The sequence below is a fragment of the Eptatretus burgeri genome, chromosome 3 (genome assembly GCF_056783735.1).
Source record: "Eptatretus burgeri isolate ZD-2024b chromosome 3, Ebu_testis_v1, whole genome shotgun sequence".
NCBI classification, from domain to species: domain Eukaryota; kingdom Metazoa; phylum Chordata; class Myxini; order Myxiniformes; family Myxinidae; genus Eptatretus; species Eptatretus burgeri.
Genome location: NC_140963.1, coordinates 62,398,497 through 62,421,478, shown reverse-complemented (window position 1 = coordinate 62,421,478; position 22,982 = coordinate 62,398,497). Strand labels below are relative to the sequence as shown.

Here is a 22,982-nt window from a genome sequence, read left to right as displayed (position 1 = left end):
AGGTTGGATACTTTTTGAACACAAGATGAGAGTTTTAATAATATATAGATGTATATGTGTATATGTATATACGTATATATATATATATATATATATATATATATATATATATATATATATATATATATATATATATATATATATATATATATATATATATATATATATATATATATATATACACACATATATAATATTTATTTATAAATAAATATAATATTTATTTATATGATATATATTATATATAAAGATTACCGGGTCTGGTCATTATGCCAGGTGTGGGCTTAATGGTGAGGATGGCGGGGTTGGGATCCTCGGGTGCTGAGTTCAAATCCTGCTATGCCATTGAATTAGTACCAGTTGGGGTTGACTCAGTCTGTCATCCTTCTGAGATTGGCAAAATGAGCATCAGCTTGCTGGGATGATTGAGCCATTCGAGTATCCTGCATCAGTGGTGGCCTATCGAGGATTGTGCCCAATAGCCCAGGAGACCAATTAGGCAACACAGATGCTCTGTACAGCGTATGGTCCTGATGGATGGATGGATGGATCGATGGGTCTGATCCTTAAAGACTAGTTATAACAGAGTTAAATGCTGCAGAATAGCTTTGAGCCCAGAAGCAAATTTTACTGAAACACACAAATGGTGCCTCAGGGTTAACAATTACTCAGAATTAGTGTGCTTATGATTCCCAATTCGTTAGTTGCACTGAAGGCAACATCTAATCCAAGATACTCAAAATAGAAAATAAAATACAGGTTTAATTTGTAATGAAAATGGGGGTGGGATTGCATTAAAGGCAAAACAAGTACAGGAAGAAAAAAAACCCAATCAGTGAAGCGCTTTTACCAAATGCAAAAACACGTTAATCTCTACCTTAATCTACACTTATCGACCCACACTCACACGGGGAAAAAGCAAGATGACACAAAAAGAAAAAATAGAAAAGAAGAGTATGGAAGGGAGATGGGGTAAGGCATTCCCTTAGCTTGAGATGCTGTGGGCTAGCTGTGTCAGACGATCAGGCTTTCTTTGCTCTACACATGCATCTGAGAGGTGAGTCACTCCAAGTTTGGTCATGTAAAATGAATGCCTTGTCCCTCAGGATCAGACAGGACAATGGATGCACAGAGGAAGCCGAGAGTGGATGTGTCGACTAGGAGGAGAGGTTAGGATAGGAGCTGGTCGGAGAGGCAGGATGGTCGATTGTGCAGAATGCCGGAAGAGTGAAACCCCGTGGTGAGATACCCGAGAAGAAAGAGATCGAGCAATCATCCTAGCACTTTTAAAGAGTCTGGCATGTGATGCCGTCACCATCGCTGTTCATTGGTTGCCCAGCCCAATCAGGTCAGCTTCCAAATGGTGCCTGCAGAGATTCAAACCCATTGGTCCATGAGAACCCACATGACTGCTTGCTCGGCCACGGAATATTATCTTCTTCACCCAATCAGAGTCCATGTCATGGTCTTCGTGGTGCCACACATACCAGAAACGTCTATGACTGTTTAATCCTGCTCCTGCAGTGGCCATTTAGTTATATTGTTGCGGGGCCGGGACGTCGGCCGCGGGCACGACCGCTGGATGGAGCCGCAAGTCTGCTCGACCGATCGCCCGGAATTCAGATCGTCGCCCCGGATAAGTCCGGAGTCGACGGGTCCTTTGTTTTAGACCGTGAAGCGTCAATATTTCCACCACGTGGTACAGGGTTATTCGCCAAATCCCAAAATACCTAGAGACCACATGGCGATCTACCGAGTCTTCACACCCTCGACGGAAACGAGCCGCTTAGCGCGCTCGTTCCGTGTGCGATTCCGAGCGGTTTAATCGCCGAGAACCGTTGGTCCAGATGTCCCCTTACGGCAGCACAATGGCATTGCTAATTTATCCCCAGCACGCGACACACTCAGTCAATGAAAGAATGGATGTGAACGAACGGAAACATTTTACAATCGGGGTTTATTTATACAGTGATGGGGGAATGAGGGGAGCACATAAGGCAGAGCTATACTGAATAAATCAAGGCAATGATATACAGCAAGAAAGCACTTGCACAGTTCACTATTTACGGACGGGCACACACACACACACACACACACACACACACACACACACACACACACACACACACACACACACACACACACGAAGTGGTGGCTAATGCCTTTATTAATACCCCCAGCTCGTAGGGAATGTGAGCTGGAGGTAAGGGTCTATATTGGACATTTCCGCCTCGTGCGGTCTTCTGGCTGACTCAGTCGGTGCCCATCCTAGCCACCAAAACCTCGACTCCGTTTGGCGGATGGTCCCTCCCGAGTTCGACCCTCCGGAGGAGGAGGAGGAGGAGGAGGAGGAAGAAGATGTTCCAGTTCGCCACGACCAGCCCTGACCTCTCAGACTATGATGACTACGACAGGGACTTCTCCTTCCACGCCGACAGAAGCGCTTCTCGACCTCCGAGGCCACGATGACGACGACGACAGGAGCACTTCTCGACCTCCTAGGCCACGATGACGATGACGACAGGAGTGCTCCTCAACCTCCTAGGCCACGATGACGATGATGACAGGAGCGCTCGCTTGCTTGCTCGCTGGCTGGCTCGCTGGCTTGCTTCTCTCCGATTCACTCACTCCTTTTTATCCGCTCCGACGGATATACTATAAAACACATACTTACCGAGATAACTGAGCTAAAGGACCTGAATGTTGAGTGTGATAGTTTTCCAAATTCATAACAATATGTGGGGAGATTTGTGAAAAAGAACATGGAATTGATAAGAATGCAAAGGGATGGATGGGAGTCTTGGGGCTAAACTGTATTAGCAATCCTGACACCACTATTTGGGGTGTAATGTGTATGTAGATATATATATATATATATATATATATATATATATATATACATATATATATATATATATATATATATATATATATGTATATGTGTGTGTGTGTATATATATTATACACACACAGTACAAGAAACGAATGAGATGCTCGCAATAGTCCAATACTGTCAAAAGTTTGTGCATGTTGTAACAGTGATGCGGGTGGACACTGTCAAGTCTCCCACCTGAACGGTCACCAATTTAGTGATAAGTAGTCCTTCAGACTGTAATGTCGTCTGCCGGAAAAGGCCAAAAGATCTTTACCTCGTTTCCAATGTACAGTAACTCCAATGAGCCTGTCTAGGATGAGTTGATCAGTTGAAAAGGATGAAGGCTGAGTGAAGACCCTTGACGAACCACCGCATTTGTTCCTTCCTTTTCAGCGCCTTTTTTTTTTTTGGTGTCAATTTCCACCAGGATTATTCGTCCCAATTCGGTACTGTACCGTGCACCAAACCAACACTTCAACATAAATGAACAAACAAGGGTTTGTTAAAGAGGAGGAATGGAGAACAGAGAAGCAACTACTACAACCCTAACCCAAGGCAGATTATAATTCAAATTTCTATGAAAGTCAATTTAATATCAGTTACCTTGAAGTATATAAAATAAATTTGGACATTGAAAAGTTTTCTTTTTGCTGTACATATTATATTATCATGTGTTCATAATATCGACTTGCCACGAAGAAAATATAATATGCAGGAAACGGTTTGTGGATTTTTGTACAGAAAATAATAATAAAGTATTGCAGTAAATCAACTCTAGTTACATTAATGTGAATTCCAAGAAACCACAATTAAGGTTGCAAATTGGTGAATATGTGATATTAGTTTTCATCAGCTTGTCCCCTTGTTTGAAAATCTGAGTGGGTTCAGAATGGCACAAAGGAAGCAACTTTCGACAGAACAGTGTGTGAAGATCCAAACTCTGCGAAACAAAAGGCACACTATGAAGAAAATATAAGAAAAGCTGAAGATCTTCTATAATGGTGAGAGGTACACTTTGCAATGCCTGAAATAAACTGACTCAGTACAAGACAAGAAAAGGCCATGAAGAACCGGAAGAACCTCTCCAAGTGAAGGCAAGCTCAGCTTGCACAATACATGAAAATCAAATCAGCAGCTGATAAATGACATGAGAGCAAACTGGAACATTAATATCTCATCTGCACCTCTGTAGAAAGCTGATTGCTGCAACTCTGCCATGGAGTTCTGCTGCAAAGAAACTACTGCCGAGACTGCAAATGGTGAAAATACTGAAATTTTACAAGGCAACACGAAGATTGGGTACTCTGGTCTGATGAATTGAACTTTGAACTTTTGGATCTAAGAGATGCCAGTTCGCACTCTCAACATTTGGAGAACGCTATGACACACAGTTTGCAGCCTACCTTTTGTTAAACATGGGGGAGGCTTTGATTGGGGTTGTATGTCAGCTTTCGGTATTGGAAAACTTGTTAAAATCAATGGGATGCAAACAAAAGAGAATTACAAGCAGATACTGCAGCATCATGCAGTTCCTAGTGGAAATCGTTTAATCTGAAGATTAATTATCCAACAAGATAATGAACCCAAACACACTTCCAATAGAGTACAACAGTATTTGGAGAAGAAGCTTACAGCTGGTGTGCTCCAAGTGTTGGAATGGCCACCCCAAAGTCTGGATACGAGTCCCATCAATGCCATCTGGGGTTGCCTGGAAATAGACAAGAACAAGAGAAACCCAACTAACCTCTCAGAACTGTGGAATATCCTTCCTGTAAGAGTGCTTCAGTGATATACAGGAAGTCTGGGTAAAAGAGTGATGGCCCTCAAGAATAAGGCAAAGTGTGGACACACCAAGTATTGACTGTACTGTACTATAAAATGGCACTGTTCTTGTTATTTATTTAAGCAATTTGTTTGAAGCGCATTTATAAAAGTCCGTTTATTTTCAATAATAAACACATATGACTGATCACTGATGATTTGCTGAAAAGTATGAAGATTATTGGAATAACCGAAACATTTTCACATTTCTGTATATGTACATTTTTTTTCTCATCTTTGGCCAGTCAGTCTCTTTCATCGCTCTTAACACTGAAAACCTGTGTAGATGAGGACTTTCATTTTATGGCTACCAATCCAGCTTGGAGATGTATCAAGCTTTGAAGTTTGAACCTTTCAACTTGGTTGTTTGAGAATTTCAACTGATGGTAAATTTCTGAACACCACCAGTGGCAGAAACTGCAGCTTGGTGCCAGAAGTAAGGGATTTTGTTGTTTGACAATGTACAATACTTTGACTCGAGAAGAGTTGGTCTATTTCAATTTTTCGTTCCAGCCTCAGATGCCAGCTTCCTCTTTTACCATGCCAATATCCTTGCCTGAGGATGCTTCTGGCTTGTGCTCGTACACCCTGGGTGGGATCTCATCCATGGGCTGCCCCACACTGACACCGCAGACTTTGATGCACCCAACATCCCACCAGCATCACTCTGCTTCCCCTACGCTACCACGTCCTGCAAGCATAGGAACCCCAGGTACATCTATGCAGATGGTGTATAGTATCACAAGAGATTTCCTTCTTTCTTAATGTGGATTGCACAATCCAATTAATTTTGCCAGTTTTCATAAGGACGTGCACGATAACAATTTACTAAGTGTTTTGCTTTCTTTACCATTAGTATTTACTAGATGACCCATGAACCCGTTGGGTTCCTGTTGTGACAGCGGTTGATAAAAAAAAATCATTTCAAATAAAAATAAAAAACCTCCAGCGAACTATACCGCTGAGGTTGTTTGCATTGATCAAATAATCCCGAAGAGTACTTGACTGAATTGGGCATTGATTTTCTTATATAATTTTTTTTTGCCCAATTTAAACCTAACTTGATACTGCACTTGATTTGAACTGCACTACTGAACGAAACTTGATTTGAACGAACGAAACAGGAGAATGGTGAGTAAGGTGGCCCTAAAATTTTTGCACTATTGTGTACCATTTTGGCTGCATTTCGGAACATACATACATACATACATACATACTTACAAGATGAGAGTTTTAGTAATATATAGATATTTGCAGTGGGAGAGTTTACTACTGTCAACACCCACCATAATATAATTAATTCTATTCCCTCTTCTCCACTCTCCCATCTTCTTCTCTTCCTTTTCTCAATATTTCATCCACAATTTAGCCTCCCCACCCTGTTGAGAGATATTTTACAGATTCAACAATTTGGCCTGTTTATAGATAGCCCATTTCATTTTCTTGTCTATTGATGGCGTCTTGCTAATGGTAAATGATTAATTGAATTTCCTTCCGAGTTGAAATTTGTTGCACCAATTTGTCCTCTCTACATGCAACAGATGGAGAAACAAAAATGACACTTGGTGAAGCACATACCTCTGCCAGGCTGAACAATTTAAGTTTTGTATCCCACTGATGAGCCAGGAACCTGAACCAGAATCTCATCGGCTTGTTCTTGTCACCCACCCATCTCATCCACCACGTTTTCTCACAACCCATGCACAACGTTTTTAAATATAGTGTTGTGTATAAATATAGTGGGTGAGGCTGGAGAGGAGATGGTGGAAGAAAAAAGACCACCGACCTGCCTGCGGTGAAAGTGAGAGGCCCAAAGACTCAACCTCACCGTGGGAGATACCAATGATCCTAAATGCCTTGGTTTCCACAGCATGAAGCCGAGAAGGGTGAGAGGCGGGAGCACCATCCCAGAGGGGAGAGCAGTACTCCATCAGGCTGTGGATGAAAGCTTTGCATGTGGTCAGGAGCTCAGGTGTGCCAAGGAAGGACTTTGCATGATGGAGGATACCCAATCGGTGACTGGCTTTGGAGGCCAGCTTGGAAATGTGACTTACCCAGGAAAGATCATGGCAGATCGTGAGACCCAGAAGCTTGAATGAAAGATGAAAGGACTTGTTGAAGAGGATTGTTGAGAAAGTGGAGATGGTTGGGGGGTGGGGGTGGCAGATGGTCCTTTTGGAGAGACATCGTGAGAATGAGATTTGTCAGAATTGAAAGACATGTTCCACGTTGGACCAGCTTGTGATTTTATCCAGATCTGCAGAGTGTAGAGGTTGCTGCTTGCCGATCTGTGGGATGACAGATGGTACGACAGAGGGTGGAGTCATCAGCAAAGAGGTAAAGAGGATTATCCAGAGAGTCAGAGAGATCAATGATGAAAACCAGAAAAAGAACAGGGCCCACAACGCTGCCTTTAGGAACTCTAGCCTGGACAGGAAGAGGGGATGAGAATTCCATTTAGGGCCACACGTTCACTGAGACAGGAAAGGAAGTCTGCAAGCCATGAGTTGAAATTGCCTTGGATACCATAGGAAGAGAGTTTGGTGAGCAGGGCAGGGCACCATACTGTATCAAAAGCACACAATATGTCCAGGGAGATTGCTCTGATCTCATCTCTGGCATTGAGAACCTCCATCCATTGTTGCGAAAGCAGGATCAGCAAGTCTCGGGTAGAGTGACCTGGTCTGAATCCAAATTGATGATCGGAAATCAGATCATTGGAGAAGAGGAAGGATTTAATGTCGGAAGTGATGATGAATTCCATAACCTTGCTGATGATTGGGAGAAGGCTGATTGGTCTGTGGTTGCAGGGATCTGTTTTTGCACCATATGCAGAGCAGTAATGTTTGCTGATTTCCAAGCAGATGGTGGATGACCATGAGTAGAACAGAGAGGCTGAGACAGAGCAGTAGAGCAGGTTTTTAGGACATGTGAGCTGATACCATCTGGACTTGCAGAATCAGAGTTGAGGTTTGACAGCAAAATTTCCATCTTGTTGGGAGAAAAGGACACAGAGTCCAGGAACAGCTGGGTGTGACTGAGTAAGGTGAGTAGAGAAAGTGATGGGTTTGGGACACAAAATTTAGAAGCAAACATGGAGTTTAGGCATTCAGCCTTTTTGTGTGCAGTGACAGCTGTACGGCCGTTTGAGGTAAGGGAGGGGATGGAGGGGGGAACATACACCAGAAACAAACTTGACCAGATGCCACCCAAATTTGGAGGAGGGAGACAGGTTTGAGAGTTCACATTTGAGATTAGAAAGATGTTTCCTGGCTCTCCCGAGGATGGACACACACTTGTTCTGAGCTTTGTGGAAGGAACTGAGATTGCTTTCAGTTGGATTTGCCTTCCGTGAGGTGAAGGCAAGTTGTTTTAGGACAATTGCTTTGCCACAAGCTTCAGTGTACCATGTGTGGTAGGAAGGGTATGACAACTGAAGACGAGATGGGATAAATCTGTGCATGAGAGAGAGCAAATTTCTTTGAAAGAATTCCCAGGATGAGTTGATGTCAGAGAGAGCAGAAATGGGAGACCAGTCTAGAAGTTTCATGGCTGCTTGAAGTCGCTGCCAGGTGGCCTGAATGAAATGCCAGACTCGTCGGTGCTGAGGTGGCTCTCTAATAACAGCCAGAGATGACCGCTTTAACAAGCATATGATCAGATGAACCGATTGGAGCGGAGGAAGGACAGCTGATATTTTCAGAGATTGGTCAAAATAAAATCCACAAGAGATGGAATACCATTGGTTGAGAACCCTGTCAGGAAGTTGACAAAATTGAATTGGTCCCAATGAGTCACATAAATCTTTTGGTGAACTGCCATGGCAGGTGAGCAAGGTCCCCACACAATCAACTGGCATGATGACAACTGAAGTCACCACATATGAGGAAGAGAGAGTTGGGATGAGAAGATAGAAGTTGGTCCATGTTTTCCGTGAGCGAGGTGTAAATGGAGTCATCACTGTTTGGTGGATGGTACAACCAACACACAGATAAACATGAGATGGGAGGGGAGGGGAAGCCAGAGCCAGAGGTATTCCTGGGGGTGTGGGGGAGTGAGAGTAGTGCATGGGGAGTGAGGAATAGTTTTTGATGAAGAGACCAACTCTGTTGCCAGGATGACGCTCAGATCTGTCATACCGGAGGAGGGAGTAACTTGGGAGAAGAGATACAAGGAAAAGGAGAAAGGTTGGAAAAATTGTGGTGTATGGTGAATGTGGTTTGGCAAAAGTCGAAGGAGGAAGAAGACTTGGTACAGGAAGTCACGTACGGTTATGTGGGGTATAAGGTGAGAGGGGAAAATATTTTTTTTTTTGTTGTATTTATTTTTTTTTTACATTTTAAGACATATGATTATAGTTGGGAGGGATAGAAGGAGGGTGGAGGGAAATGTGGAGAAAATACAAATAAACATGATCGTGCACACAGATGGGAAGACGGGTAGGCCTCAGGCAAATGCGATATGACAGGACCAACGAAAACTCACCACATAGCACAAATTTTGAAACAAAACTGAACTAGGAGCCCACAGTAAACACGGAGGCAACAAAATAGTCAAAATGCGACAAACAATGACCGGAAACTTATCCTTGAGAGTCAGCAGAGACCCCTGGAGAGAACCAACCGTCGCTAAAAAACCACAACCGGAGTTTCGATTCTTTTGATCTTTTGACCTCAAAAATAGTTTCCCAATTCAGCGACCCAATATACAAATCCTGTTCAACTTTAGTCAATTGGATGAAAAATGACGATTTTAGAAATTTGACCTCAAGTTGACCTTTGACCTTAAAATCAATAGGTTTCTCAGTTGTGACTACCTCTACAATCTGGTAAAGTTGATTGATGATCGCTTAAGAATTGTGAGCTGTATGCTATTAACAAACAAACAGAATAACAAAATCCAACCACAAATACACTTACAAATCTTCGATTTTGCAAGTAGCACGATGTCGTGCAGAGCCACGGTACTTGCAAAATCCCAAAAACAAGTTTGACCTTAAAAATAATCGTTTGTTGAATTCAGTGACCAAATGTGCAAATCCTCATCAAATTTCAAGGCGATCGGATGAAAATTGAGGATTTTAGAAATTGTACCGATGTTGTTGACCTTTGGCCTATGTTGACCTCAATAATAAATTGGTTGAATGAATTGACCGGCTGTGCAAATCTTCTTCCAATTTCAAGTCAATCAGATGAAAATTGATGATTTTATAAATTTCACAAAGATGGTGACGTTTTGACCTCAAAATCAAGAGGCTTCTTGCTTATGACCAACTCCACTGTTTTGTGAAGTTTGATTTAAAATTGTGACCTGTAAGCGATTGACATACAGACAAACAAACAAAAAGAATCACAGACCAGACCAACCAATATACTTGCAAACCTTCAATTTCACAAGTAACAAACGGGTGAAAAAGCATAACCTCCCATCTTCAGTGGCAGAGGTAATTAGAGAGTTCGTTGAACACCTTACCCCACAGTGTTGCGAAAAAAAAGACATGTTAAGGGTCTTTTAAACTCTTACCTTGTATTTTTGAGAATGATCTATATTTCCTATGAGCTGCCATCTTATCTGAATGCCAATATTCCCCAATTCTGAGAGCGAGCGGGGCATATTTGATCAGTTAAAGATGGCGTGAAATGGTATAATGTTTTGTCCATGTACTGATAAAAACTGGGGGGTTGTGGAAGTTGTAAGAAGGTGATTTGTGTTCTGCAGTGTTCAAATATATAATTCCATTTAAACAAAAAATATTTTGAAGGCTGGAGAAAAAAAAGGTTTTGTTTTCATAAATTTATCACCGTTGATGCAGCGCCTTTTATACTACCTTATTTAACACTTTAAATTAGTTATTCATGCTTGTTCTATATATCCTTTATGACATCCTTAAAAAAAAACACGAGGTTTCATGTTTGGAATGATTTTCAATTTTGTTTGACTGCCAGACACAGGCAGATAGACTAAAACAATGAACTTACTCCTGTCTGTGCATGCACTATCGGGACGAGATTCTGTAGAGTTTGCCAAATTCAGAGCCAATGTACTGTAAAAATGCAGGTCCGTGTTTCACTTCATTTTCCGATTTGTGTTCTACAGTATTCAAAATCTAACATTACGTTGAAATCAAGTTGTTCCTCGATCATAGACCGAATTCTGTAGACAGACAGACCAAGTGAACCAATTGCTTAACCCTGCTTTTCGTTTCATACCTGGGGTAATAAAGGCAAGATGTGTTTTTTTCAGACAAATCAACTCATTCGTTGCGAATAAAAGTTTTTGTTGTAAACAAAACTGTGAAACTCTGTGCAGTAATTGTTTGTTTTTTTTCAATCTGGGAATTTTTCTTTTCTGAGATGGTGCCAGCATTTGGGAGAGTTCCACACAACTGTTGCTATCTATTTAAACATATGAGGGGGCGAGGTGGTGGGGGGAGTTCTCTTGACCAAAAAGTTTTTCTCTTGACCATGAAGCGAAACTCAACACAGCTGTGGTACATTTTCCCTGTAGTTTATAGCCAATGTCACCCATTCTTTTTCGTGTTTATTAGCCCTGAGACTTTTTTTTTCCCAAAGAGAAAAACCTTTTTGACAACCCCTCATACTTCAGAACCCAATATTTTCTGCAAGGGTTTTTGGACATGTGATATCCCCCCAATCCCCTGCATTTCCATATTTGATTGCTTTTAGGCAACGGCTATACAACATCCTGTGCCTCTCCTCTGCTGGTCTCTTCTGGCATCCCTGCCATCGCAAGTCCTGGTCCAAGTCCCACCACCCTGGCTCAAAGCAAACAAGCCTCCAACAAGGCAGCATCACCTGCTAACCCTTCTCAAGGACTAACCATGGGCATCGGGACTCTCACCATGACAAAGCCAGACCTCCGTGTTCTGATTCCTCCAACGAACAAGACAGGACTACTCCCAACGGCATTGGTGAGCCAAATGCTTGGTTTTTACGTGGGGGGGGGGGGGGTGGAGTTCCTTCCCCTTTAATTTATTGCTTGTGACACTTTTCCTTGCATATAAACCCTCAAACACTTCTTTACTGCTTTCCTTTTCCATTTTATTTTTCAATTCCCTTTTTTGTCTTTTCCCCAATTTTGTTTTGATTTGACTTTAAGCCTGTCAGCTTTGGGAAATTCCATCTTCCTTCCCATTTTTACCAAAATACTGAAATAGCACAGTGCCGGCAGCTTATGTTACAAACTGATTTCTCATTGAGATGATGCTGCATCTGGGAAGGGCACTCTGCAATGGAGTCCTTACCTGGCTTGTAAAACGTTGTGCAACAGATGGCCATTGTTTGGGGCAATTTAACATTGCTGACACTTTACTGCATTCAGAAAAATTGAAGTATAGTAATACTTTGTAATGTAGTTCCATGGACATAACAAAAGGCTCTCTTTTATTTTTTTTATTTATTTAAAGGGCATGATACAAGTTTGGTGTTTGAGCACGTACATAGAAACCTGTTTGGCTTGCTCATGAGCATCGTTTTCTATTGGAGCCATCAACACATTGTATAGTCCATGCTCCTTTTCAGAAGTGTAGTAGCAGGGTGCCCATTTCCAACAACTGTGGATCGGTTCCTACAATGTCTCAGGGTGTTGTCGGTTAGGGAAGGAAATTGGAATTTGGCCAGGGTACCGGCAACACAATGGCCTACTATTTTAGAAAGGTACTGTGGGATCTTTAACATCCACCAGGTAATGTTCGCTGATGTGACGCCCGTCTTAAAGTCCCTCCTAATGACAGAGTACTCATTGATTCCGTCTGCAAAACACCAGGGTGATGGTTTATTATGGGGTCGGAAATAAACTAAATATTCAGTTCAATGGTGAGCTCATTCCTCCTCACCCCCTCCCTGTAATCCAAACATGCACCTTCGCTCCCACTCCCCTTTCCTGATTCCCCTCTTCCTATCTTTCCATTTTCTCCCCTACTCTTCCACCTTCCCCTCCTTTTTCTTCCCAACTTATTACCCCCATGCCAACTCTTATGCATATTATTATATGGCCCCTGAGACTGCATAGCTTTTATTCTTTAAAACAGAGAAAGGGGGTATCGTGAAATATTTAGCCATGTGTCGATGAGAATTTTGATTCTTGGTTTGGTGAGAAATCTGCACACACAATTGCCTGTCATTATGAAAAATATGCGAGTGGAAACAAACAACATAGTTAGCTTAATATTATTTCTGAAAGAGTATCGTCTCATGCTTTGTCTCGCGTGGGCAGCACCGGCGTGGTGCAATTGGTGGGATTAAATATCTAGCATGTTTATAAATGCTTGAGATACCAATACTAGGCACTTAATTAGGCTTGGTTTGGTCATGCTACTGACCCAAAGACCCTCACCATGGGATCCTTAATGTCCACATGATTGCTGGTAAAACGAACGAGCTTCATGTCCAGCTTGAAGGACAGTATCATGTCCAATTTTGCTTCCTCTGCGAGTACCACATTTTAATGGCAGTTTTTTCATCAGATCAGTCTTCTTGTGTTTCAACCACAATTGAGAACACCGATGTATTATGTACACAAAATGGACAATTGGCTCCTTCTTGCCCCTTCTCAACTACCTACACACACACACACACACACACACACACACACACACACACACACACACACACACACACACACACACACACACACACACACACACACACACACACACACACACTCCTTTCTTTTTCTGAACCCTCCTCCTCACCTTCCCTATTATGTACGATATACATGTCATCCAACACGTCTTTTGAACCATCATATCGGTACTAGTTTCTCTTAACTTATTGGAGGTTTTCACCTTCAGATTCTAAAACCAATATAATTAAAAACCTTTTTTGAAACCAGACTCAGTTGTGTAATGGTTAGAGCATCTGCTTTGAGTCTGGGAGGTTGGTGGTTCAAATCCTGGTTGCAGTCATACCAAAGTGTTTAAAATGGTATGTGCTACTTCTTTGCTTTTGATGCTCAGCATTCAAAAGGATAGGGCACAGACAAACAACGCTGGGAAGGCAATGGCAAGCTTCCCAGTATAACCCTTGCCAACAACCTGCTTTGGTAGCACCAACACTCTAAATAGAGTATGGTGCAGGTTTTTTGCTTGTTTTGGTATTAATATTGGAAATGAGGTGTTATCTCCTCAAATTGTTGAGCTCGACACTGAAATGTCAACCAGATACTGAATAGTGGAAAAACAAATTGTGTTCATCCCTTGCTGTTGGTGCAGCTTGAAGGGGAATCGGAGCTGGAGCTGGTGAGTGTTAGTGTGTGTGAGTTAAAGTGCAGTGTGTTTTGAATTCTTTAACACATTCCATTGTTAAACCAACAAGTGCACGATGGCAAAGTTTCCATAGTTTTTATTTATATATTTACTTGTAATGCTCCAGCATGTCTGCAGAATTTTCTCGACGTCATGCCGGTTTTCCTGACATACTAACAGCATGTGTTTGAAAAGATTGCCTGTGTTAGGGGCCGAGTGACTTTATGACTTTGAAAAATGGTATTTATTATTTTTCCATGTTAATATAATTCCAAACTAATTGGGATTCTGCACCTCCATGCGGCAATGGTACATCGGACGAGGTCTGAGCGACATATCAATTGTTGCATCTACAGCGAGGGATTGTATTATATTTTAATTAGATAGAATATTTGATTTTATTTGTTCTTTGATCCACAGAGCCAGCGGTTAGTAAGTGCTCAGAACCTCTCCACACCGGTCGTATCCATGGCGACTCCAAGTCTGCCTCCACCCGGCCTCGCCGGCTTCCACTCGGCCATGGCAGCCGCTTATGGAGCTGGTATGAGGATATGTTGTTTGGTGATGTCGTCGTGGTCATCTTTGTGCACAATAATGCCACTTTGTCCTCTCATACTCCATATTGTTATTCTAATTGCCACAAGAGGGCGACAAAGATTGTAGTTTGGCAGCTCAGACTTTATAAACATCAAATCCACTATTTGGTTTGGATAATTGATATTCTATCTCCATCAATTGACCTTCCTAGTTAATGTTGTACCAACCAATATCAGTTGTGATCTTGCATGCAAATTCTGATGGTGGAAAAAAGTAAAGACCACATTACACCCTCCTCCTCCCACCCTATTCCACAACACAGATTTTGGTCTGTCCGGGGCTGATCTGGCTGCACTCTCTCCCGCATCTACCCTAACCTTGGGGGGCACCTCATTGCCATGGCATCGCCAAGCACAGCTCACTCCTCTGCTGGGTGCATTAGGGTATGTCTGGCCTTGTGTTCTTTGGGTAGAAATTGGTCCTTGTTTTAATTTTTCTTCTATTTATTTATTTTTAATGTTTTTTAAAATATTTTTTTTCATTTGTGTTATCATTTTTTTAGCATTGCAAAAATAGCAAAATAATCCATCCTGTTCACTTTTCTGAAACTGGCGTAACACTGCATACAGACATTGTCACAAAGAACAGATAATTAGCAACAGTATGCAACTTTTCCTTGTAATGTTATTGCTTTGTTATTGTTTTGTGGCTCAGTTTATTGAACCTAAAATCTTCAAAACTTTGATTTGGGGCCCTCTGAGTTTGGTTGAAGATTGAGGTGGGGTGGGGAGGGAGGGGGGTTGGAGTCGGGTTCAAGCTAGGCATTTGAAATGGTTTGTGTGTCAATTGCCTGCATCATTGTGGGGGATGGGGAGGGGTGTGGGGGTGACTATCCCACTGAAGTTTAGGGCAAAATAGGATAGAGCGGGAATGATAGGGAAGTGTGGAAAAAATGAAGGGAGGTTGGGAGGATAGCTGTTAGGTGGGAATGTGAGCATAAGAGGTGGTGGAAGGAGAGGATCCATCAAGTTGTGCCATTTTCAGGTACAAAATAAATGCCACACCACTCACCGTCTGCCTCCACGCCCAGTCTGCTGACATTGGTGGACAATAGTTGACTTATGTTTCCATCTGACATTAATCTCTTGACTCTGCGATCATGGGTTTACATCCCATATAGAGTGTTCATTAGTCCATTGTTATCTGCTGTTCAAGTACACTGGTGTCTTGCAATGTCCTTGCCCTGCATGTTATACATGTACAAACTTCTCTGTGAAACAAGAGAAAACAAGGTGCTGCGAAATCCTTAACTGCCACAAGCAAGTGCTAGCAGACAGGCCAGCTGACTATGTCCCCTCCAAAAGGATGCTACACTCTAGGATTCAATTCCCTGCATGTGAAACATGAGGACGACGGGTTGCAGTTGAGATTTTATGCCAACGAAAATTTAACCCTGATTATATAACTTTTATTGAGGTGACAATACACTATAGAGTTTGTAAGGACTGAAGCGTAATGGTAATTATACAATAATTAAAGTTTTATTCTACTAGTTTGATCTCTCGTGATGCGGAACTATTTTAATGGACCATCTGTGTTCTGTTGTGACATGCTCTGTCGTTACATCAACCGTTCATACTTGACAGTTGAGAAAACTGCATGATTATAATACAATGAACATATACTGCTGATGAATATTTTGAGCTTGACTTACTAACTTCATATTGCCTGATGCAAACGAGGGGCATTCATAATGTTCTTGGAACAAGACACTTACCATCATCAAAGAAATGTCAAAGTTGTTTTTCAATATATATATATATATATATATATATATATATATATATATATATATATATATATATATATATATATATATATATATATATATATATATATATCTCTTCAAGTGCTTGTACGTTATTCTTTCACGGCCAAGCCATAGCAGCTGGAGGCCCAAAATTTTTGGGTGTAGGCACTTCAGAATCTGGGAAAGGTTATAAGCTGCCACGCGTTGGCCTTGACATCTGCTTTGATGATGCAAGATGCAGCTAAAAAGTGTATATTGGGATGAGGGGGTCACGTAGTGCTACCTGCCGACCTGCAAGTGAAAGGGAACCACCATGAGGCCAATAACTCCATAGCTTTTCAATGTCCAACACACTCTGAAACCACCGCCGGGAAAACCCAGCCGAGCAGCTACAGGTAGCTCCTGCGAGAATAAAATATAAATTAACATAAAGAAGAAATATTTCCTTAATCCTTATTGGCTGTTTTTTGAAAAATAAGCAAAACGTTGGTGTATCGTGGACTATTGTGGGTACTTCGTTCAGGGAACATTTCAACACTTCATATCTCTTGCATGCACTTTCGATTGAGCATTTACCTGTATATTTACCATACTACCTGAGCAGTGAAACTGCTGTGTCACGTGTCCTGGCAGGAGTCCAAGTCACATTGAACAGTGGTGGGTAATTATGAGACTTTTGATCATTCCATTCAAGTTGTGTTAAGTTCAAATTTTGGGAATGGACTATTTTTGAATGAACAGTCTGTGATGTGGTATAAATACAGCAGGTGCCATTGGCATGATTACATTCGAGAATCGAGCTCAAATAGGGGGTGAGGACTGCTTACATTTATGACACTACACAAGTACACCTGGCAGCACACCTGATGTCCTGTAAGCGCTGCTTTGATCGATTGCCTTTGCTGCGACAATCAATGCATAACAGAGTTACACAAAAGTACTTCAATGACAAATGATTCATAAGTTTCCTTTTTGGAAATAACTTTTGTAAAGGAGAAGCAATCAAAATCTTTTTAAAAATCACCAACGAGCCTTCTTGTGGATGTTGAGTATGCCATTTACTGTTGTGTAATCGCTGTACAAGTTGTGGCTTATAAAATATACAGGACTCCATATGAGTACGGTAATGCGGTTCAAAGTAAAACACCGGTGCAGTTTGGAAATCTGATGCCATTGAAGGATGTGCGAAGCGTCATTAACATGCGTTACAATTTGTTATCCCGCCCGATTAGCTTGCTGCCATGGCAGCACACCGAGGCATCAAAGTCGATTGCCGATAAATGGATGAAAATGCATTAAGAATACGAGTCGACCGTGCGTATTGGTTGATCTTCGGTCCAGATGATGTCATGGCATTGAGATGCTTACAACCTGCAAGGAAAATGGCAAAAAGCTTGTTTTTCTGATCAGATGAAAGTGCCGCAAAGTGAGTGTCCACAAGAAAGACTCATTCTCTCCTCGTCATGATATTGGAATGATGTCACTTCTGAAGTTTGGTGCAAATGATGTGTGTCCATTTTGACGTATTTGCAGAGAGATTCTAGAAATATAAAAACCAGTTTTACATAAAATAATTATTTTGTCTGTTCAATTCAATTTGAATCGATTTGCTTATTTTAGCAATACAAAATCGTACTTGTGCTACGACTCGCAAATAAGCTGTACCCGTGGGTGGGAAGAGGTGGGGGCATTCAATATATCATACGAACGAGATACTCACAATAGTCCAATAAACTGGAACTGTCCTTGCACTTGTATGTTGAAGAACAAGTAAAAACTCACTTCTGTGAGCATCTGGTTACTCCCATAACTTTCTTTTTTCAACACGCCAAGAACCCGTCACGTCGTTGAATGATCCGATTTAATCAATTATGCGTTATGAGCCGAATTGTCCAAAACGCACAAAATGAATGGCTTTGCACGCACAGCATTCACGTTCAGCTATAAAAGCTCACTTTGCAGGCTGCTCCTATTTTCCTCTTGGTAGGATGCACAAAACATGGAAATAGCACGAAGCAATTTGGCCCAACTTGTATGCACCTTATCAACACCACTATTTTCAATCTCATTCTTCCCTCCAGAACTTCAATGCAACTGTTCAGCATCATCTCCCCCATCTACAACCATGATATTTTCTACCCCCTTTGCCCTCCCCAAGTCCACCTCTTTTCAAGTTACCAGTTTCTCCTTCCACTTTTGGGATTGAGAGTTTGAGACTGTATCCATCTTTTTCACCCTCTGTGCCCTCCTCTTGCTCTCATTCTTCTCTACATCCCTTATTTCTCCAGTTACCATTTTATTTCGTCCCTGAACTCTACTGTTGGAGTGTCCCCCATATATATATCTGTTCTGTTCCTTCCTGATCCATTCTGTTCTAGCTCCTCCATGAGCCTTGACACAATTTAACTTATCAGTTTATCGACACTTATTTTATTTCACGGAGGAGTAGGAGGATTAGGAGGGATAGGGCAGGCACAATGACATGAACAGGGGGAATTTTTTTTTTTGGGGGGGGGGGGGGAGGACGGGAAGTGGAGGAGGAATGAGCAAACACTGACAGTACCTATTGATGAGACCCACTCACATACATCACAATTACAGCACACACACACAATCACCCAGTCATGCCCAAGCCATACCTACCAATATCCACATAGTGCTCCTTTCCTAATATTTATTTGTACTGATCAGTCAAGTTTAAATCTATTTACTGCTTCTGCTGCCACAACCTTTCCAGGGGGACTATTAATGCACTTACCACTCTGAGTGAAAGGCCCCTACCTTACTGTTACTGCTCTCATAACTATCCTCTTCTTTACTCTGAAACTTTGGTGCCTGGTCCTGTCACCATCTATTCTGCTGAACTCTTCAGCATTCATTTTGTTTACACCCTTCATTAACCTAAACATCTCCATCAAATCGCCTCCTTTCTAATGTACAAAGTCCTGTCTCCTTCAACCACTCCTCATAGGTTAGTCTAGCTAGGCCTGGGATCAATCTAGTAACTTGATGCTGTCCCTGTTCTATGGCAGCTATATCCCTCCTCAGACGTGGTGACCAAAATTATACATAATATTCTTGATGAGAGCTCACGACATTTCTGCAATGTTAACATGACCTCTTGATTTGTAATTTATCCCCCCCCCCCCCCCCGAGGAATCCAAGCTAAACCCTATTAGGTTAATCTGTAGTTGCATATCACTTGTGCTGTCTGCTTACCCTCTTCTTATTTTCGAGTTCTCTATGTATCCTTTATAAAATATTTGTCAATAAATAGATAATGTTAACGTCTCATGGACTTCAATCTGCTTTCATTATAACTATGGAAAATGTATTTGTATTGTAAAAAGGTCAAAGTGTTACAAACTCAAGTCCAGTCTATTGAAAGCAATCGGACGTATGTGCTCATTGTGCTGTGGTGTGCGTTCGCTTTTTCTGCACAAACACCCAAAGTGAAGCATTCCTGGGGGTGTGTGTTTGTGTGTGTGTGCACAGAATGATTTCTGTTCCCTCTTCATGTGTGCAGAGATCGGACTACAGCAGGAACGGCCGTGTACCTTCACGCTCAAGGAACACGACAGGGCCGGGAATCGGGACGATCTCCCGCGGACAGTCTGAGCAGTTCTGCAAGCTCGTATGACGGTGGGAGTGATAGGGAGGAGGCCCCTCGGATGACAGGTGTTGCCACCGGGGAGTTCAGCGCGACCTCTGCCGCGCTCACTACCACGGTCTCAGCCACGGCATGTCGCAATGCACAGGGAGGCCTCGTGATACCGACCGGTCCCGACCTGGCCGTGGCCAAGCGCCTGAGACTATCTGAGCGATGGATGACGTGATGGAGACACGGAAGGTTCTTCCAGCGAGATTTGAAGGCCCAGACTCGGTGTTTCATTTTTTCTGCGTGGGATTTGGGGGAGGTTGATAAATAAGTTTTATTAACCGATCGAGGGACACCCCATCGGCAAAGGCTTATTTCAGGTCAATTTAATGCCACAAAGTTCTGAAAAAAACATCCCTTAGGTCAGTGGACGATATATATATAAATACCCAGCGGGAATCATGTTGTTGCTTGCAGCAAACACGTTTACAGCAGTGTTTATAATGAATTTCATTGTTACTGTTATGATTTTTTTTTCACCATCTGGCCAACATGCACATTTGAACCACATTATGTATTGTTTCTGCTCCTGCCCCTTAAACCCACCAACACTGCAGAAAGTTGTTTTATGAAAGTTTTTGTTTCTCCTTCGATCATCTTGAGAGAAGGATTGTATAAGATGACGACTCTTTTAAGCATCGGTGCGTAGACTTCTGCGAACGCAATCATTATATACATTGAGATTTGAAGAACTCTCCTGAAATTTGACGTCCAACGGATAATGTCTTTTCTAGGCAAATCCAAAAATCGACAAATCCGCCGAGTACTCGTACACTGTTGTCTGTGAAGCGCTGCTTTTGAGATATATTATTTACCAATTTTGAATGCTTCGTTAGTGTTGTGTTTTAATTGTGGTGACTTTCTTTACCATGCTAACCACATGCCCTCCACCCTCTCCCCGAGGGCCAGTGTAAGGATGATGTAATACTTTGGATAAATCTCGGTTTCGATGTTTGCATGGTGCTTCAGAAAATATGAGACCGCGCTAAACTCCCGAAAAGTACAACTATATATATATATATATATTTTATTTAAAGAAAAGCATCATTTCTAAATATTTGTATATTTGATCACACTTAAAATATTGACTTGTATGATGTTGTTTCAAGTGTTCAATATTTGCCAAAGACGAACGTTTTCGGATGAACACACAGCCCTCGGCCTTACTCTTTTAAGAAAATGCACCTTCAAGTTTTCGAAAGCCTTAATCGTTCTGGTTTTAATTGGAGTGGTTTGTAAGCCATTTGATGTGCATTATCATGTTGTGAATTGTATTTTGATTGTATAATTTGTTCGGTGTGCGTGTATATAAAAATATACAGTATATATTGGTTGACTAACAAGCTCTTTGTGCATGTGCGTGTGCGCGTGCGTGCACACATGTATACATACATATATCATGGCGTTTCCTCGCGGAATCGAACAAGACGTTTACGTGCAAAGGTCTGCGTGTGGCAACATTTGCTTTGGGTTTTTAAAATGTCATGCTCGTCAAATTTCTGGAGGTAAACAAAATTGTTAATTTTGCCACAATTTCAAACAGCTGCTCGACTCGCTTTCAAGAAGAAGAAAAAAATAAGGGGGGAATTAATGCTGCATGATATACAAGTACGTCCCTGCTTTTGGATACATTTTGTTAGATGTAACGAGAGAACCGATAGTGTATTTGTCTTGCCGATGTCTGGTCTATATTTGAAGCCATGATGCTTCCCTCAATCCAGCATGGATGTCATAGAGCAGGTCCATTGATCTGTGCATCAACACCATTGTGGACCTTTCACGTTTCCTAACGTTTATTCGCTCATTGCTCTGCACCTTGAGATTGTGGGTCTAACGGTCGTCCCCTGTGTTCTTATAATCTGGTCCACCACACTTCATCCTACTGCTCGTCTCAAAAGCAGCAAAATGCTCCACTTAGCTCAATGTCTAGCCCTTCCTTTTATTGTTGTCCTTAGATGACGTGACAAACGTAACATTTCTAGAAAGTACTGTACATCATAAAAGGTGTGCAGAGTTTTTTTTTCTTTTCTTCTTATTCTTCATCTTCTCGATTAAATTATATCAGACGGTTGACTTCTATATATGACCCAAGCAATTAAATGTCTGTAATCAGATGAAGCATAGGGCTTGTAAATTGAACTTTTGTGTTTATCAGGGTAAAATATTGTATAAATACATGCCTGGTGTAGGCTTAATGGTTAGGGTGGTGGGCTTGGGATCCTAGGATCCTGAGTTCAAATCCCACTCGGATGTTGAATTAACACTGGGCGGATTGACTCTACCTGTCATCCTTCTGAGGTCGGGAAAATGATTGCTAGCTTGCTGGTATCCTGTGTCGGAGTGGCGATACGTCCAGGATTGTGCCCAATAGCAAAGGAGATTGATTAGGCAGCACCAACGCTCTGCGCGGAATATGGTCCCAATGGATGAATAGTTTAAATACGAGTCAGTCAATGACCTGAAAACCTCCTCTCATAGACAGACTTGAGACATATTTTGGCAACGAATGCTGTCTCAAATGGACTGTCCACACACACGGCAGTGGGAAGGATTTTATTAATTTATGGGTCAAAGTTCAAGCTTCGTGTTTATCGATGTCACCATGAACTGAGCTACATCCAGTTGTTGCAGATGGAGTGAAATTGGTGATGCATCTAAGGTGAAGTGGATGAGAGATTTTAATAAAATCCTCAAGTTTGACCATTTCTCCAACTTACCCAGAGTCAAAGGTACTCTAACAACTCAAACTTGCACAATTGCCTTTGAGCTGTCTAGCTTGGGTTCAAATCTTGACCCAACTATAAACTGTCACATTGGTGCATCACAAGCAGGGTGATGCATCAATCTATACACGTCCATTGGAGGGGCATTAAGCTGACAGACCCATCTGCTAGCACTGCTTGGTGGGCTTTCAAAATCCCATGGTGTCTTTTGCAGAGAGTCGGCAAATTATTATCACCGGCACCCTGAACAAATTAGATTCCTGCCTGCGTGTGCAGGGGCATGGCATCAGGGG

At 41.9% G+C, this 22,982-nt stretch overlaps 2 protein-coding genes across 19 annotated transcripts in view; one reads left to right on the top strand and one right to left on the bottom strand.

The window, feature by feature from the left end:
• LOC147030044 (myocyte-specific enhancer factor 2C-like) overlaps positions 1–21,292 on the top strand; it is an 81,952-nt gene extending 60,660 nt beyond the window's left edge. For 16 of the 17 annotated variants that reach the window (XM_085873725.1, XM_085873731.1, XM_085873726.1 and 13 more), the window contains 6 exons: positions 5,210–5,408; positions 11,383–11,627; positions 13,929–13,955; positions 14,382–14,502; positions 14,821–14,941; positions 19,835–21,292. In XM_085873725.1, the coding sequence (XP_085729851.1) occupies positions 5,210–5,408; positions 11,383–11,627; positions 13,929–13,955; positions 14,382–14,502; positions 14,821–14,941; positions 19,835–20,144 (1,023 nt within the window). In that variant the 3' untranslated portion in view covers positions 20,145–21,292. The remainder of the gene's footprint in view (positions 1–5,209; positions 5,409–11,382; positions 11,628–13,928; positions 13,956–14,381; positions 14,503–14,820; positions 14,942–19,834) is intronic. The other variant, XM_085873733.1, reaches the window with a different exon arrangement.
• Positions 653–22,982, bottom strand: part of LOC147030043 (uncharacterized) — a 31,726-nt gene continuing 9,396 nt past the window's right edge. For both annotated transcript variants that reach the window (XM_085873737.1, XM_085873736.1), the window contains exons 2-3: positions 4,508–4,583; positions 653–3,815 (exon numbers count right to left, since the gene is read on the bottom strand). In XM_085873737.1, coding sequence (XP_085729863.1) covers positions 3,654–3,815; positions 4,508–4,583 — 238 coding nt within the window. In that variant the 3' untranslated portion in view covers positions 653–3,653. The remainder of the gene's footprint in view (positions 3,816–4,507; positions 4,584–22,982) is intronic.